This window comes from Nansenia antarctica (assembly GCF_963989245.1).
Source record: "Nansenia antarctica genome assembly, chromosome: 13".
Lineage (NCBI taxonomy): Eukaryota > Metazoa > Chordata > Actinopteri > Argentiniformes > Microstomatidae > Nansenia > Nansenia antarctica.
In genome coordinates, this window is record NC_137683.1 from 21,242,507 (window position 1) to 21,260,225 (window position 17,719).

A 17,719-nucleotide genomic window follows, 5' to 3' on the forward strand; every position below is an offset into this window, starting at 1 on the left:
GGGGCAAGTTTTGTGCGGTCATTCCACCCATCATCGCCAGCCTCCACTCGCTCGGTCAAAGGTACACAAGTTGCAGAGTGGTACATTTATTCACACAACACCGGGATCAATGTCTTATCGAGAGGATAATAAAATACATTTAAAAAAGGAAATACTTTATTTAGGGAAAACAATTGATTACTCTTTGAATCTGTTAATTCTCAATAAGGTATCAGTTGTAATACCTCCATGGACATATCACACTAATCACTCTTACATTTTAAAAGTATTGTTCATATTGATAGCCTATTGGGGTTATTGTTGTCTGGTGTCACAGGTACACGTTTCTATCATTGTTGCTGAGCAATAACTCTCACTTTTTTTCACTGTCAATTTATTGCCATAAATTACATTAAGAAAGAGTTCATTCAGTTTAGTAAACAAAAAGTACTTTCTAAGGCAAATATACAGTACATGCACTTTTTGTTGTTGTTTTCTTTTAAAGATCTACAGTATGTATCTATTTAGATATGTCAGCCAAAATATCAGCTTCACAGTAAAATGCAGTCACCATTACACAGCAAAAGCACAGCAAAGACAATCCATTAAATTAATCAAATACAAAGTTACAACACACTTACTTGTGTATACTATCTACACATAAGTCGAAAGTAAGATAAATAAGGTTAAAAAGGGATACATATATATATACCCTGGATTTGTATTGCACTATATGTGGGCTAATATTCTACATGGTAATGGTGTCTGTTTGCCTTGCTTCCATCTTGCCAAATAGACCTACCAATGGGATAAAGGTTAAATAAATACACAGACAGGAGTACACAAAAAGTTCGATGTCGACCCTAACTGCATACAAGGAGGTAGAGAGAACTTGATAATACATACCGGTACAAGTAATAGAGAAGAATCCGAATCCAGGTGCAAGATGAAGAGTATCGTGTCTCTGCTGGTGTTGCTGTGCTGCGGGTTGTCTGTAGCACAAGAAGATACACCCAAAAAAGAGGATGAAGTTGTTGCTGCGGAGGAGAGACCCTGCCATCCTGACTTGTCCAAACTTCTAAACGACTTTGGAATTTTAGTGAAGAAGCTGAGCATCATGGAGGAGAAGCAAGCAGCCACAGAGGAGAGACTGGGAGTCATGGAAACCAAGTTGAACGTCACCGAGAGTCAACTTGAGGTTCTCAGAAACAACGGTAAATTGCTCTACTTGGACATAGTACTGTAGATTAAAGGACTACATATTATTATCAATGCACCTATTATTAATATGTTTAACAGTAATCAAGCCATTGATAATGCTCTGCCTTTCACAGACAGAACAAACATAACGTGAAGTCTCCCAATGTGTCTTGGCAGGGGAACTAGGGTCATAATAAAGGCAAGTCTTAGTGACCGTTACATCCAAACAGTTCTGTGGCCTGTCCCATGAAGGGTGCATGTGCCCATTTTCAGCTAATCAAAAAAGACATACTATACTGTAGCCACTAGCCAGAGATACAGTCAGAGTGGTGCTGGTGGTGTGACTAAAGCTGATTATGCATTCAATCATCATTTATTTGTATGGAGAGTGCTGGCTGTATTACTGTACACAGCCAAAGAATTCAGCAAAACTGAACTTTATTTAGAATTGAGCATACCCAAGAGTATAGAAATCCCCCTGACTCAGAGGATGTCCCCAAATCCATTTCCCTTTACCACTCTCTCTCTTCTTGTACCTTATGACTGGTCTGTGTGAAATGCTTTGTCTATTCCCAGTCTTAAGCCTCTGAAGATTGACTCCTCACTGTTTCAGCTCTAATGGAGAGAGAACATTAGCACACAGAAGCATTTGTGAAGCACAGCGCCCCCTTGTGGGTATAGAAACAAAACAACTGTGTTCATTTTCTCTGGACGCTCACTGGTCTTCCCAGAATACAGGCCACATGACATTACATAACATGAATCAGGCCCAATACTTTTGGTGCCAAGAAATAGTATGTATAAAAAAGGGTTGTGATTTATAAATGGTGAAACCAAGGCAAGGCCAGTTGTATAGCACATGTCATACAACAGGGGCAATTCAAAGTGCTTTACATACATTATTAAAATACAGCAAGAGGAGCATAGTAGGAAAATAAAAATGACAATGAATAAAAGCAAATATAAGAAGTAAACAGATAAAAGCGAATTATAAGAAGTAAATAGATAAACTTTTTTTTTTTTTCAATTCAATTCAAACCTTTATTTAAACTCGTACGTTACTGAGGTTGCCCTCATTTACAGCAGCAACGAGTGATAAACATATAAAACATAAGATAAATATAAGACAATCGTTTATGGATAAAATACATGGAAAGAAATGTGTTTAATCATAACTGCTGCAAAACATGGTTTTTAGCCTAGATTTTAGATACATTTTAGGTTTTTAGGGTTTTGGCCTGTTTGATTTCTTCAGGGAGTTTGTTCCAGGAGCATGCGGCAGCGTAACTGAAAGCTGCTGCACCGTGTTTTGTTTTCACTCTTGGAATGATTACGGTAGCTGATTAGTCTCAGCTGACCTTAGGGGCCTTGTGAGAGTATATGGTGGGAGGAGATCTGATATGTATTTTGGTCCAAGACCATTTTGTGATTTGTATGCAATTAGGAGTACTTTGAATTCAATTCTCTGAGAGACTAGTAGCCAGTGTAGGGATCTCAGGATTGGTGTAATGTGTTCAAACTTCTTCGTTTGTTAGGACCCTAGGAGCGGCATTTTGGATGAGCTGCAGCTTACAAACAACCCCTTTAGATAGGCCTGTTAGTTACTTGTTTAGACATGAAACCTCTCATTCTTATGTTTTTCAGGTGATAGTAGGCTGATTTGGTTATAGAGTTTATGTGGCTGTTGAAGTTTACATCGGAGTCTAGAATTACACCAAGATTTCTGACCGATGTTTTAGTTTGAAGAGAGAGAGTATCAAGTTTTGCACTGACTTTCGATCTTTTCTCAGGTGCACCAAATACAATTCTTTCTGTTTTGTCCTGGTTTAATTGGAGGAAGTTTTGTGTCATCCGGGCATTTATTTGTTCAATACAATTACAGAGATTGTCGATGGGACTATAGTCGTTTGTTGAGAGGGCTATGTAGATTTGAGTGTCATCCGCATAGTTGTGGTAGACAATATTGATCTTTTTTATGATGTGTCCCAATGGAAGCATGTAAAGCTTGAATAGGAGGGGGCCATAGATTGATCCTTGGGGAACCCTGCATGTCATTTTAATTTGGTCGGACACAAAGTTGCCAATGGAGATCTGGTTTACATAGAAAAGAGCTGGTTTACATAAATAAAGGCTATGTACACTATCCACTATACTATACTATACAAATAAAACACTGTGCTGTACTCTATGCTATGCTATACCTATTCTAACATTTCCTATCTCTGAACCTTATGTACCCGAGGGTAGTGATGCTCCGATCTGATCGGCGCCGATCGGTATCGGCCGATATGGCCTTGATCGGTTTTGATCGGAGTTCTCAAAACGGCCGATCAAACATGACCGATCAGTTTACAAAATGGCGTCGCCAGTCTGGAAATATTACACAGTGTCGGAAAGAGACAACAAATATGCCGTTTGTAATGTCTGCTCAAAAGAAATACCTTGCGGAGGAACGCACGCAAGGTCTTTCAATACCACGAATATCATACGGCATTTGCTGCGTTCGTCGATTCGCTCAGAGAGCGCCGAAGCGCACACTGGGCTCGACGTCATAAAGGGACCGAGTGCTTTGATTGGACGAGAGGCGTTCCACGAGTGCTGGTCAGAGTTCCAGCGCGACTTCACGAGCGTAGTGTAGGTAGTGTTCACCGACGTCATGTGACCCCGCGAGCAGGAAGTCACTTGGCCCATAGCAACAACAACTATTAGCGCGTGAGTTTTAGGTCTTCCTCTGTGCACCTTGCACAAGTGTAGATAGCGAGCGACTTTTCAGCAGCAGGACATATTTTAGATGATAAGAGGAACAGGCTGAGTGCCAAAAACGCTGAGATGCTTGTATTTCTCAAGGCTAATCTGCCAGTGATGCTGCTTAATCAGAAGTAAGGTTTGAGTCTGAAATCTCCTTAGGTGCAATGTTTTGTTTTTTTGTTTTATTGATTATTGCTGACTTGCTGTCTTATCTCCTCCTAAATATGACTTGAAACTGACTGACTTGAAACAGTATTTTATATTTGGCTATAGCCTGTTTATGTTGCAGTTTAGTTTGGGTATGTTTATTGTTCCTCAGGAAAGCTACAGTTACAGTATAAGCTCCAAGTTCTCTAAGAGCCCCTAGTTCCTCTCATTCGAGTGGAATGTTGCACATTTGATGTGACAGTGTACATTTTATTTATTATGATTTTTATTTTCACATTTTATTTGTTTTTCCTGAAGTAAGCTACAGGTGGTTGTGAATTCAATAAAACAGATGGTCGTCAATTCATGATACTTTCTCATCTCCTAATTTCATTTAAATACTTAATATACAATGTCAATGGTGTTAAGAATAATTTAAAACATAAATAATGCTACACAATAAATAGAATGCTTCAATTGCCATTTTCGACGCTGTGATCGGTGATCGGTGATATCGGATCGGCAGATCACTGATTCCAGTGATCGGTGATCGGTGATCGGCACCAAAAACCCTGATCGGAGCATCTCTACCCGAGGGTTGTCATATTGCACTAGCAATGGATCGTATTTATCTCTCTGTTGTGCCGATGTCTTTATTGTTATTGTCTATGATGATGTTTTTATGCTGATGCCTTTTATTAACTGTATATTGTTTTTTAATGCTGATGCTTGTGCTAACCATGTGTAATGCAATGTAATGGAATGTCCAATGCCTGTCTTTCCTTTTAAGCTGTTCAGGGACTATGAATGTATGTATATAATGTATTTGGCATATATGGATGTAGGGTATTCTGACAAAATCGGCAAATAAAAGGTGTAAGACACTGAAATAAACTCATCAATCAATCAATTATACAATTAATCAATCAACCAATCAAAACCCGAAAAATAAGAGGGGGATAATGCTTGAAAATGTACTTGTGGCTCTAGATGTGAAGATACAGCTTTATTTATTTATTTTATTCACATATTCAAATATGTTTTAATATAATATGGTTTATTGTTATTTTATAGAAAGTACAAAGGTGATTTTCTCTGCTGCCATTGGAAATCAAGGACCCTCAGGGCCATTCCAAGAAGATACTACCCTAATCTACGCTAATGTCCTCACAAACATCGGCAACGCCTACAATCCAACGACAGGTGAGCTATGAATGACTAATTAGGGTGAAGGTCACTCAACAGCAGTCTTTCCCATCTATTCTGTGGGAACCCCAGTGTCTGCACATGTTCTAACTCATAATGTGTGACTATCTCACAACACTCTAACACTATTTCACCACACAAATATATAACTAACCATGTACCAAATCAAACCTTGTGTTGATTTTTTCAATTCATCAAAAATGAAGTACTTCATAGGTTAAATTACCACGTCATTTCTTGTTTAAAATTAACCGTAAATACCAGTTTAAAAATAAAACCGCAAGTGGCAATGGGGCGTGTTCCTATAGATATGATAACCATAAATGGGGTGAGATTGACAGACACGGGGTAGATCTACAGGCAGGTTGTAGATTGACAGATAGGGGGTAGACCTACAGACAGGTTGTAGATTGACAGATAGGGGTAGACCTACAGACAGGGGGGTAGACCACTCAAGTTGGCCAAGTTGAACTCATGATGCAGGCCCGTCACTATGGGCGGGCCTCAGGGGGCCAGGCCCGCCCACAGACGTGCTGGTGCCCCCCCAACTGGCGGCCAGATATTAAATTATTTTTATTTTATTTTATTTTATTATTATTAATCTTCTATATTTGATGTTAAATTAAGACATTCAAATTGAGAAACAATAGTGTGTTTTTCATTTTGTTGGAAGGGATTCTATTGACAACCAATCATTTGAAAAGAAGTTGAAATATTGCACATTACTGCATGCTGCTGCTACCGCCATTTCAGCTGTGTGAGCCGACTCAGTCGAGCAAAGTCAGTGCTTTTTGTAGTAACGTTAGGCCTGCCTAGATGGATATACGTTAGGCCTGCCTAGATGGATATACGTTAGGCCTGCCTAGATGGATATACGTTAGGCCTGCCTAGATGGATATACGTTAGGCCTGCCTAGATGGATATACGAAAGTGGATTAAATCCTCGAAAGGTGCAGCTGCACCCAACCCCAATGGACAGAGAGATAGCACCAGCAGTAGCGACTGTGGGCCTGACACTAGTAGCACCCCGACTGCTACTAGTAGCAACGTGACCCTTGCTGCTAATGTTAGCCCCCCGACTATTACTAGCACTAACGTGAGTTTAGCTACTAGCCCACCGACGAATGTTAGGGCTAGCCTTGCTAGCCCCCCGACGACTACTGTTCCTGTTGGATTAGTGGTGGAGCCGGATGACCTTGGAATGGACCAGCCTAAACAGGTTATTTTAAGCAAATATCCAGTCAGAATGTTTGGTGCAAAAAACGGTCATTGGCCTCAAGCTGGAACAGGGGCTGGCTTGAGTATTCTCTGAGAAAGGACGCCGCGTTTTGCTACGCGTGCAGGAAATGTAGGGTAGTGCAGCGAATTCAGGGTAAGTTAATGTCGTGTGTGTGTGTGTGTGTGTGTGTGTGTGTGTGTGTGTGTGTGTGTGTGTGTGCGCGTGCGTGTGTGTGTGTGTGCGTGTGTGTGTGTGTGTGTGTGTGTGTGTGTGTGTGTGTGTCAGTAGGCACCCGCCGTGGTGATGTTTTGCTAGTTGTATTCTCGTCAGCTTTTTCAATTGGAGAGATGGGCTGTTTGCATGGTTAGGCTATATTTAATGTGCTTTGTGTATAACATGTTCAATGATGAGGATTGATGTATCTGGCTGATCCTATTTGCTGTAGATGGGTGGTTTAATGTGATGATCACACGATCGGTCGGTCATACTGTATACCTTTTGCAAGTTTACTGATTGCGTGCCAGTCTCGTAATTTTAGTTACGTAGGTTCTTTTATTTAATTGTTGCTCTTGTAAGTGTGCCGGGTTGGTGCCAATTATTGACCTGTGTGCATTGTAATGCACAACTTGGCTTCTCCATGCTATAAAGGGGTGGTTTAAAAAATAAAACACAGAAAATAGATGACAGGTTTGTAATAAACCAGCTTCGCCTGTGTTATGTTATTTGCTGCATTCTGATCATTTTAGGTATAATCTTCATCAGTAGGCTATGTGTCCAATTTAGCCTCTGCCACCTCCTATGCATGTCAGTGTTGCATGACGAATACCATAGCATATTGGATTATCAAAAATAGTTAATAATAATTGTGCCCCCCCATGCAGTTCTATATCGTGGAGCTCCGCCCCATAGGGGAGCTCTGCTCCTATTGGTTTACCCGCTACCTAAAGTAGCCAATGACTGAATTTTTCAATGCCTGCGCCCGCCTGGGGTGCTATATAAAGGGGTGTACTTCGCTACCTCATCCTCCCAAAAAGTTCAGCACGGGTTTATATCTGAAGACTGAGAAGGACGACTACTAAGACTGGAGAACCCGCCAGACTTTTCCCTTCAAGATATGGATCGTCCGCCGCCTATGGAGAAGTTCCTCCGGGACGCCTGCCGCTGCGACTTCCGAGCAGCGGAGGAGACTTTTCCCTTCAGCGATGGATCGTCCGCCGCCGACCACGAAGAAGTTCCTCCGGGACACCTGCCGCTGCGATTTCCTAGCAGCGGAGGACAAGCACGACTTCTGCCACGTCTGCCTCGGCCCCGAACATGCCGAGGCGGCGTTGGTCGCCTCCCCCAGCTGCCTCCCCTTCCACCTCCTTTCCGTCGCGGAAAGGCGAAAGGGGATGGCCTGGATCAAGGAGAGCGTTTTTCCCCTGGCGGGCGCTATCTCGGGGATGCTATCCGACTCGAATAGCTCTGCCGATGATGCGTCCGGACAGGCCCCAGAGCGGCGTTCTGGGCAGGCACCTCCCCAAGTAGGGATGGTCCCGCCCGCTCAGCCGGCCCTGACACCACGCCGCCCTCACCCAGCTGAGTGGTCGGTGCCGGTGTCAGAATCAGAAAGCTCTGATGAGCTCGGTGCGCAGGCGGCGGCGAATAACATCGCCGTGTTTAACGCCGCCATTGCGAAGATCACCACAGACCGACCCAACGGTCTGTCTGCAGCGGAGGCGGAGTTTCTGAGCAAACTCAGTGCCGCGACGACACGAGGCGTTATTACATCAAAAACCCCTCCATGTCTATCAAGACCTGGCCCAGCTCATGAGCGTGCGGCCGGTTCTTTGATTATCAGGCATAATAAACCTGCGTCAATAAAGAGCATTGTTACACATAACAAACACTCTTTACAGACGGTAAGTCAGACGGTAAATCCCTAAGGAGGATTTCCCATGGTATCTACCGGAGCGGAGACCCACCTGCCTTGTCAGAGTGTGGTCGAATCGCTACCGGTTAGAAACGAAGCGGAGACTAGCCCAGCTTACCGGCGTGTGGCCAGCTCTCTGCCTAGCGGACTTACCCCTATCACGACACGAGGCGGTATTTACATCAAAAACCCCTCCATGTCTATTCAAGACCTGGCCCAGCTCATGAGCGTGCGGCCGGTTCTTTGATTATCAGGCATAATAAACCTGCGTCAATAAAGAGCATTGTTTCACATAACAAACACTCTTTACAGACGGTAAGTCAGACGGTAAATCCCTAAGGAGGATTTTCCATGGTATCTACCGGAGCGGAGACCCACCTGCCTTGTCAGAGTGTGGTCGAATCGCTACCAGTTAGAAACGAAGCGGAGACTAGCCCAGTTTACCGGCGTGTGGCCAGCTCTCTGCCTAGCAGACTTACCCCTATCACGACACGAGGCGGTATTTACATCAAAAACCCCTCCATGTCTATTCAAGACCTGGCCCAGCTCATGAGCGTGCGGCCGGTTCTTTGATTATCAGGCATAATAAACCTGCGTCAATAAAGAGCATTGTTACACATAACAAACACTCTTTACAGACGGTAAGTCAGACGGTAAATCCCTAAGGAGGATTTTCCATGGTATCTACCGGAGCGGAGACCCACCTGCCTTGTCAGAGTGTGGTCGAATCGCTACCAGTTAGAAACGAAGCGGAGACTAGCCCAGCTTACCGGCGTGTGGCCAGCTCTCTGCCTAGCGGACTTACCCCTATCACGACACGAGGCGTTATTTACATCAAAAACCCCTCCATGTCTATCAAGACCTGGCCCAGCTCATGAGCGTGCGGCCGGTTCTTTGATTATCAGGCATAATAAACCTGCGTCAATAAAGAGCATTGTTACACATAACAAACACTCTTTACAGACGGCAGCCCATCCCTTTCGAAATGACCCCACCTTGGGCTGTGCCATCTCCTCGGTGGGCAGCGGCGGCTGGGGTCATACAGAAATTCAAGCTTTTTCTGTCGACTGCACCACAACAGACGGCCCAGCCGCTGTCGTTGCTTTATGCAGAATGACTAGAAGGGACAGGTATTCTGTCGGGCTGGCTTGACAGGACATTGAGGAGGGGATATGCACTACAGTTCATTCAGCCTCCTCCGCCCTTCAGGGGCGTGAGAGAGACTGTTTTTTGTCCTGCCCGATAAAGACACGTGCGCTCCGGGAGGAGATTACGAATCTCCTAACAAAGGGCGCAGTGACATTGGTTCCGAGGGACCAGTGGGACATGAGATGGTACTCCCCGTATTTCCTTGTCCCAAAGAATTCGGGAGACATGAGACCCATACTAGATTTCAGGGTCCTCAACGAGAGAGTGGCGAAACGCCCCTTTCGTAGATACCTGAGGGTCGCGTATTTCGTGTGCCAATCACAGAGTGGCACAGGAAATTCCTACGTTTTGTTTTCCAAGGGAAGGTTTACGAGTACACGCGCCTGCCCTTCGGGTACGCGCTTGCTCCTCGTTTTTTCTCCAAATGCGTGCAGACAGCACTCGAACCACTGAGGCGTAACGAGATACGCATAATATGCGGATCTCGACGACCTACTGGTCTTGGCCCAATGCCCAAATCGAGCCATTCGAGACGCAACCTCACTGGTGCAGCGCCTCACTCAGCTGGGGTTAGCTGTAAACTGGACAGAGAGTGCTCCGTGGCCGGCTCAACAGTTTTCCTATCTAGGCATTCAGTTGGATACTGCCGAGATGAGGGCCAGTTTATCGGCACCACTGAGAGCGACACTGACGTCAGCTCCCTGGGTGTGTCGAGTGACAAATACAATCACCGCTCTGTCAAGGATGTCCTTACTAGGACTGAGGTCTGCAGCCCATGTAGTGGTCCCCTTAGGCCTGTTACACATGCGCAGACTGCAGAGGCGGTTCGCACGACTGCGACGGGTTCCAGTGAGAACGCCGTCGCAAGTTGATTGTAATACAGAGATCGGTCAAAACCGACCTGAGCTACTGGAGAGACCCGCGCGTCATCGCGCGCGGAGTCGCCTGAGTTCGCTGAAAGCTCTCCACATTCCAGGTCTGCTCAACGAAGGAGCAGATCTGTTATCACGGGGAGGCCCGAGGGACGACGACTGGAGGTTAGCACCCTCCATTGTGTCGCTGATTTGGGCATGGTTCGGGCAAGCAGAAGTGGTTCTGTTTGCGTCACGGACGAATGCGCAGTGTCGCCTTTGGTTCTTCCTGCGCGAACAGGACAACCCGCCATTGGGAGTCGATACATTCGCACACCACCCATGGCCGAGGGTCCTGTTATACGCGTTCCCACCCCTGACATCTATCCTCCCACTGTTGGCACGAGTGAGGTCAGAGAGGCTAGAGTTAATTCTTGTAGCCCCGGACCGTCCCGGAGCCCCGTGGTTTCCGGAACTGATGGAGATGTTGGTAGAGGGCCCATGGCCCATACCTCATCGACAAGATGCACTCTCTCAAGCCAGAGGCTTGGTGAGGGGGCCGCCTATGATGGGGGGCCCCCTCATGGCCTGGTTACTGAGAGGGATTTGTTAGAACGCAGGGGTCTGACAGACGCGGTCATTCAGACCATTCAGAGTGTGCGTGCGCAATCCACTGCAAAGGGATATGCGGCGCGCTGGCGAGTGTTTACACAGTGTGAGGGACAGGACGTTGACCCAGTCTGCTGTCGGGTCGAAACGTTCTTGTGCTTCTTACAGTCGCTGTTTGACAAGGGATTGGCGGCGAGAACTATTAAAGTTTACGCGGCTGCCATCTCAGCTTGTCATGAGGGTTTTGCGACAACGACACTGTTCAGTCATTCGCTGGTTAAGCGTTTTTTGACTGGAGTGTGTAGGCTTAGACGCCCTCATAGGACTCTAATGCCAAAATGGGACCTGTCGATTGTGCTAGAGGCGCTGTGCGTGCCCCATTCGAACCCATTGACACTGTGTCGTTGCGTTTATTGTCTCTCAGGACGAGTCAGCTCCTCGCCTTGACTACGGCTAAGCGAGTGAGTGATTTATGTGCTCTCTCGACACGGGCAGATTGTTTGATCATATCTGATGACAAACAAAAGCTGTGTTACGCCCTAACCCGGTTTTTATCCCTAAGGTTAATCGTGGGTTTAGGGTTCAGAGCTGTGCTCTGAGCGCCTTTTTTCCTCCTCCTCACGACGGAGAGAGGGAGAGGCGTTTACATTGTCTATGTCCGGTGCGCGCGTTGGCACAATATGTGAAGCGCACGGCAGGACTGAGATCTTCTCCCCAGCTTCTGATCTGCTACGGCGGACAGAAAGCCGGGGCACCACTCTCGAAGCAGAGGCTGTCCCATTGGATTTGCGAGGCTATTAGCCTCGCATACGAATCGAAGGGGCAGCCCGTGCCGACTGGCATTCGGGCTCATTCCACCAGGGGCATGGCCACATCAGTGGCCATTCTCAGGGGAGTGGGAGTGGAGGAGATATGTGAGGCGGCGTCTTGGTCGTCGCCATCACTTTTTGTACGGTATTACTTGAAAGATATTCTTCCTCATCCTTTTCTCATTCTGTCCTCAGTTTTGCTGATGACTGATGTAGTGGGAAGGCACTTGGATTACCCTGGTCATGGGGATTCTATTCAAGTGTTGTCAGGATGAATACGGATGTGCCTGGGGAGGGGACCCTCCTCCAGGACATGTTCCGTTAGATCAACAACCCTACGTGCTCACGTAAGGGTTAGATCAGTGATATTTCTTCCGCATCCTTTTCTCATTCTGTCCTCAGTTTTGCTGATGACTGATGTAGTGGGGAAAGCACTTGGATCACCCTGGTTGGGGATTCTATTCAAGTGCTGTCAGGATGATTACGGATGTGCCTGGGGAGGGGACCCTCCTCCAGGACATGTTCCGTTAGATCTACAACCCTACGTGCTCACGTAAGGGTTAGGTCAGTGATATTCTTCCTCAATCCTTTCTCATTCTGTCCTCAGTTTTGCTGATGACTGATGTTGTGGGAAGGGCACTTGGATTACCCTGGTCATGGGGATTCTATTCAAGTGCTGTCAGGATGAATACGGATGTGCCTGGGGAGGGGACCCTCCTCCAGGACATGTCTGTTAGATCAACAACCCAACGTAAGGGTTAGGTAAGTGATATTTCTTCCTCATCCTTTTCTCACTCTGTCCTCAGTTTGCTGAGGACTGATGTAGTGGGGATGGCACTTGGATTACCCTGGTTGGGGATGCTATTCAAGTGCTGTCAGGATGATTACGGATGTGCCTGGGGAGGGGACCCTCCTCCAGGACATGTTCCGTTAGATCTACAACCCTGCGTGCTCACGTAAGGGCTAGATCAGTGGAGCAGACTCGTGTGGGTTGGGCCAACTTTTTAAGGTTGTCTTGAACCAACATCAGTGGTCAGCTCCGGGTGCCGCTGAGATTGTTTTACGGATTAATAGTCTCAGTGGGGGTACATTTGGCCTCGTTCGCTCCGCCTAAACCAATAGGAGCAGAGCTCCCCTATGGGGCGGAGCTCCACGATATAGAACGATAGTTATGGAGATAGACTCCAGTTCTATGAGTGGAGCGGAGCCCCATAGGGCTGCTGGCCCACTTCGACTCGTTCAAACCCGGCTGTTTTTGTATGTTTGGGAGAATGAGGTAGCGAAGTACACCCCTTTATATAGCACCCCAGGCGGGCGCAGGCATTGAAAAATTCAGTCATTGGCTACTTTAGGTAGCGGGTAAACCAATAGGAGCAGAGCTCCCCTATGGGGCTCCGCTCCACTCATAGAACTGGAGTCTATCTCCATAACTATCGTTCATTGGCCCACCCTAAGACTGGGCCCTGGTGACGGGTCTGTCATGATGTACTAAGCTATGATATTATGAAGTACCCTAGGACCACGGGCCTGTAAGATACGAGTCACCTTATTATGGCTTGATATACATAGGCTACTATGCTATGATGATAATATACACTAAGCGTAAATACGAAAATGCATTGTGGATTAATCTTCCCCAGTTAATGACCATGTTGTATAGTTTATGTCAAGCATTTCACTATTTATACATCTGACTGAATCAGGTAAAGCGGTCATGAGAAGATTAGTTTTAACGTGCTATATTAGCATTAGCCTTAGCTTTTAGCCAAAATGTTCAAATTTCAAAGGCCTGTTTTTTTTAGATATCTGGAAATGCTTCAACATGGTGCCAAGATGCATTGTTAATCATGGGAGGTATATGTTTTCAATATATTTATAGAGTATGTTAAGTGATATGAACCAGAGTAAAGTTGTCTGTGTAGGCAATATATAATGTTAAGCTGAATAGAATCAATATACAGCATAGAGGCAATGACAAGGTTAGCGAATGAGCGGAAGAGGAGAAAGCAGTGGGAAGATGCATGTGGACGAACCCAACTGCATAAAGATGCGCGTCTTTGTTCTCGCCACTTTTCCGAAGATGCATTGGAGGCATTTAATCGACCACCACTAATGAAAGAGCTCACAGGTACGATAGTTTGATAACGTCAACTTGACTTGAACAGCTGCGGACAGAAATCTGTGCTCTTTACAACAAGTTTGTTTACACTCTCCATCTCGGTTGGCATCAGTTGACAGTTGCTGCACAGACACCAGCGATTATGTCCCACTTGTGCCTCCTCACCTCTCGGATCGTCTTCATTTTGATCAACATTTTGTGTAATGTCTTCTCTGCTGTCCCCCTCGCTGCGCTCAGGTTTAAATTGAAAAGGCTGGACAGAAAACATAGCTAGCTAATTGCGACATGCGACCTCTGTCCTCTCGTATTTATAAAAGATGGAGGAGGGGAGGAGGGTGGGCACGTGTTATGCCCACGCCAAATGAAGGGTCATTATGTCTCAGACGTGCCGAAAATTGTAAAAATGTCAAACAGTGAACATTTCAAACATCTGTAATGTCCTTGTTTTTTTTAGATATCTTCAAATGCTTCGACACAGTAACACTCTATCAGCCTGTCGACCAAAAAAAAAAAGTGTGTATAATTTTCTCCGCCATCTTGGAATGGAGAGTCGTGCACCATGCATGTTCATATGCAATTATGGACGAATCAGACTTACAGTTGGTTTTAAGTGAATTTGTATAAGTTTGGCCAAATTTTGCACCTGCAGCAAACTCCATCATGGCGGACCTTATGGGTTCTTGAGGCATGTTCCCCATGAGGCAAGACACATCTGTACATACATTTTCATCCAACGGGGTGGAAATGCCAGCATTCTGAAGTTAATTATTTACTTTAGGTTATTATAGCGCCACCTATGGTCTAATCATGGTCATTCTTTCTGCCATAGTTACTGATGCTCTCTAGTTGTGGCATGCAAATTCATAGCATTTTTGGTCAGGGGCTTTTTGAGCTATTTGACAAAAGCCAGGAAAATAATAATAATAAGTAAACCACCAATAACAATACTGTTCCTACTACTACGTAGTATTAGGAACACTAATGAACTGTTATTCTGAGGTTTGTGTTAACAAACACTGTGTGGCACTTTCACTTTTCTTCTACAGGTATTTTCACTGCCCCGGTGAAAGGCGTCTACTACTTCAGCTTCTTCTACCATGCTGGAGGACACCACCGTTCTTCTGCTCTCCTGTATAAGAACGGACAACGCATGGCCAGCGCTACTGATCACCAATCGAGTGACACAGCAGATAACGGAGGTAACGGCATCTCACTGCAGCTGGAGGTTGGAGATAAGGTCTACATGCTCCTCCAGGCTGGCACTCATGTGTGGGATTTATACAATGACACTACCTTTAATGGTTTTCTGCTCAGCCAGATGTGAGGAGCTGATGCAGTGTTTCATTACAGCCCATACAGCCCATACCTGCTATGAACGTTGAAATGTTGGGCTGCTTTACTTTCAATGCCCTAAGAATAATATAATATACTAATTATATGTGTTGTAATGCATTACTAATTGATGTATTACTGTTTTCATGAGTGTTGTAGACCATACAGCAACTTTACTTGGAGTGCCAATTTTACCAAAGAGCGCTTATAATGAGTTGTGAATTGTAATGAATGGGTCGTTAACTATCTACTGTACGTATGTATAAGAATATCATGTATTATGATGATGAGAAATTAGGTTATGCATCCAGCTGATAATAAAGTAAAACACTGGAACTTGAGATGTCTGAACTTAACTCTTTGAAGGTGATGACACACAGCACATAGATATGTCCCTTTGTGGTACTTAAGTAGCTAAAATATTTGATTGAGATGCAGAAGTCATGTGCACTGTATACCTGTTGTCACACATCTGCCCAAATACAACATAATGTGAATTAAAGACCACTATAGACTTTTCATGAATGTTGGTTTTCAGTCAGGCACTACAGATTATTTGACTACTGATGGAATAAGGCATTATAATAATACATGACCTTCATGGGTGTACGACATGCATCAGCCTAGTAGAACCAATAACCCCAGGTTCACTATCTCCATCCAGTCAGCTTACATCAGCTATCTATCTACCTAGCTACAAGGGTACAGACAGCAGGCCAGAGTTTAACATGTTTTACTATTTGACTTTTTTTATTTAAATGAATTCACCTCAGCATCACAACCACCAGAAGGCATTGTTGAGCAATTATAACGGATAAGCTTACAATGTGTTATAGTGTGTTTACAAACATTGCTGCCTGATACATTACATGAAGAGTAGGTTATGAGTTGTCGTTTCTATTTTGGAAAAGGACAAATTATTTTCTGGTCAAAGAAATAAAAAATGATTATAATTAATTAATTTAGAACAAATCATGTCTTCATGGACACTTCATAAAATGATGTCAGAAATGGAATATAATATGTGGCAGTGTGTCTAAGAAATTCCATATTAATGTTTCTCACTTGATTCTGTGCATTTCAGCAGTAGCAGGCTATATGGACACAGTGTGCTCACAAAGGAAAAAGCGCAGTTTGTGTCAATCATATTCTGCTCTGGTATCGTGAGTTGACTTTGAACAACTTGCAATGTGCAATGGCAAGTATAAAACAAATTGTCACTGTTTTACTTTGGTTGTATCCAACAAGTCATTTGTAGTTGCCTACTGTCTATTTTCAATTCATCAACTCAACATTTTATAACAAAAATAATTAAATCTTCTATCAACACAGATTACTAGGAAAATTCCAGTCATGTACTTATATCTTATTTTACATCATTGATGCATTTATGTTAACATGACTTTGAATGGTTGATCATTTATGTTAACATGACTTTGAATGGTTGATCATTTATGTTAACATGACTTTGAATGGTTGATCATTTATGTTAACATGACTTTGAATGGTTGATCATGATGTTAAGATGAGTTTGAATGGTTGATCATTTATGTTAACATGAGTTTGAATGGTTGATCATTTATGTTAACATGAGTTTGAATGGTTGATCATGAGGGTAATTTGAACCATGTTGGAGTCGCCCAGAGTCCAGAGAACAGAAGCTGCTTAAATATCTAAATGTATCTATTTTAACATCCAACCATCCATCCATAAACACGTTTTTCAATCACCATATATAATGGAGGAAATAAGTATTGAACACATCAACATTTTGTCCATTACATTTAATTGGAAATTAATATTTCCAATGAGCCTATTCAAGTGAAATTTGCACCAGACTTTGGTATTAACTCAAACAATCCAGACAAAAAATCTAAACATTAAAGTCCATATGTAAATAAAGTTACATAGTAATAAAGTAAAAAAAGTACAGTAATACTTTTTTCCTGTTTCATTCTACTTTATTACACATAACTTTATTTACATATGGACTTTAATGTTTTTTGTCTGGATTGTGTGAGTTAATATCAAGGTCTGGTGCAAATTCCACTTGAATAGGCTCATTTGAAATACATTTACTGGACAAAATGTTGATGTGTTCAATACTTATTTCCCCCACTGTATATGGTCAGAATAGCATTAAATTGGCTATTTAACACTTGTTTGTTCTTGACACTAACTGTACAGAATCCTGATAGGATCAGCATCATTATTCCAGGTTGAGAAAAGTGGACAGGCTCCCCCCTCATAACCTGGTCCATTGTCAAATGAGTAAATGAGTGAGCCGTCCTCTGCATTATAGAAAGTCACCTTCTTCTCCTTACAATCCAGATAGACACTGACTTTGTTTGGAAGTGTCTTATCAAGGACAAACTCCTCATCATCCATGGCTTTAAGCCTTTGCCCATTGGACAGCCTGATTACCCAGAAGCCATTGGC

The 17,719-nt window shown here is 44.0% G+C and overlaps 1 protein-coding gene across 1 annotated transcript; it reads left to right on the plus strand.

Annotated features, from left to right (window-relative positions):
- The first annotated feature begins 829 nt into the window (after positions 1-829).
- LOC308169223 (complement C1q-like protein 2) lies at positions 830-15,621 on the plus strand. Its single transcript, XM_080543896.1, has 3 exons — positions 830-1,193; positions 5,149-5,277; positions 14,995-15,621. The coding sequence occupies exons 1-3, from the start codon at positions 926-928 to the stop codon at positions 15,270-15,272; spliced, it is 675 nt and encodes a 224-aa protein (XP_080400022.1). The 5' UTR covers positions 830-925; the 3' UTR covers positions 15,273-15,621.
- The last annotated feature ends 2,098 nt before the right edge of the window (positions 15,622-17,719 follow it).

What these genes read in the sequence shown, in the direction of transcription:
- LOC308169223 (XM_080543896.1), top strand. Translation starts at nt 926, where the DNA reads ATGAAGAGTATCGTGTCTCTGCTGGTGTTGCTGTGCTGCGGGTTGTCT. An exon ending in TGAGGTTCTCAGAAACAACG is followed by an intron (nt 1,194 to 5,148) that starts GTAAATTGCTCT and finishes GTTATTTTATAG; the next exon opens with AAAGTACAAAGGTGATTTTC. An exon ending in CGCCTACAATCCAACGACAG is followed by an intron (nt 5,278 to 14,994) that starts GTGAGCTATGAA and finishes TTTCTTCTACAG; the next exon opens with GTATTTTCACTGCCCCGGTG.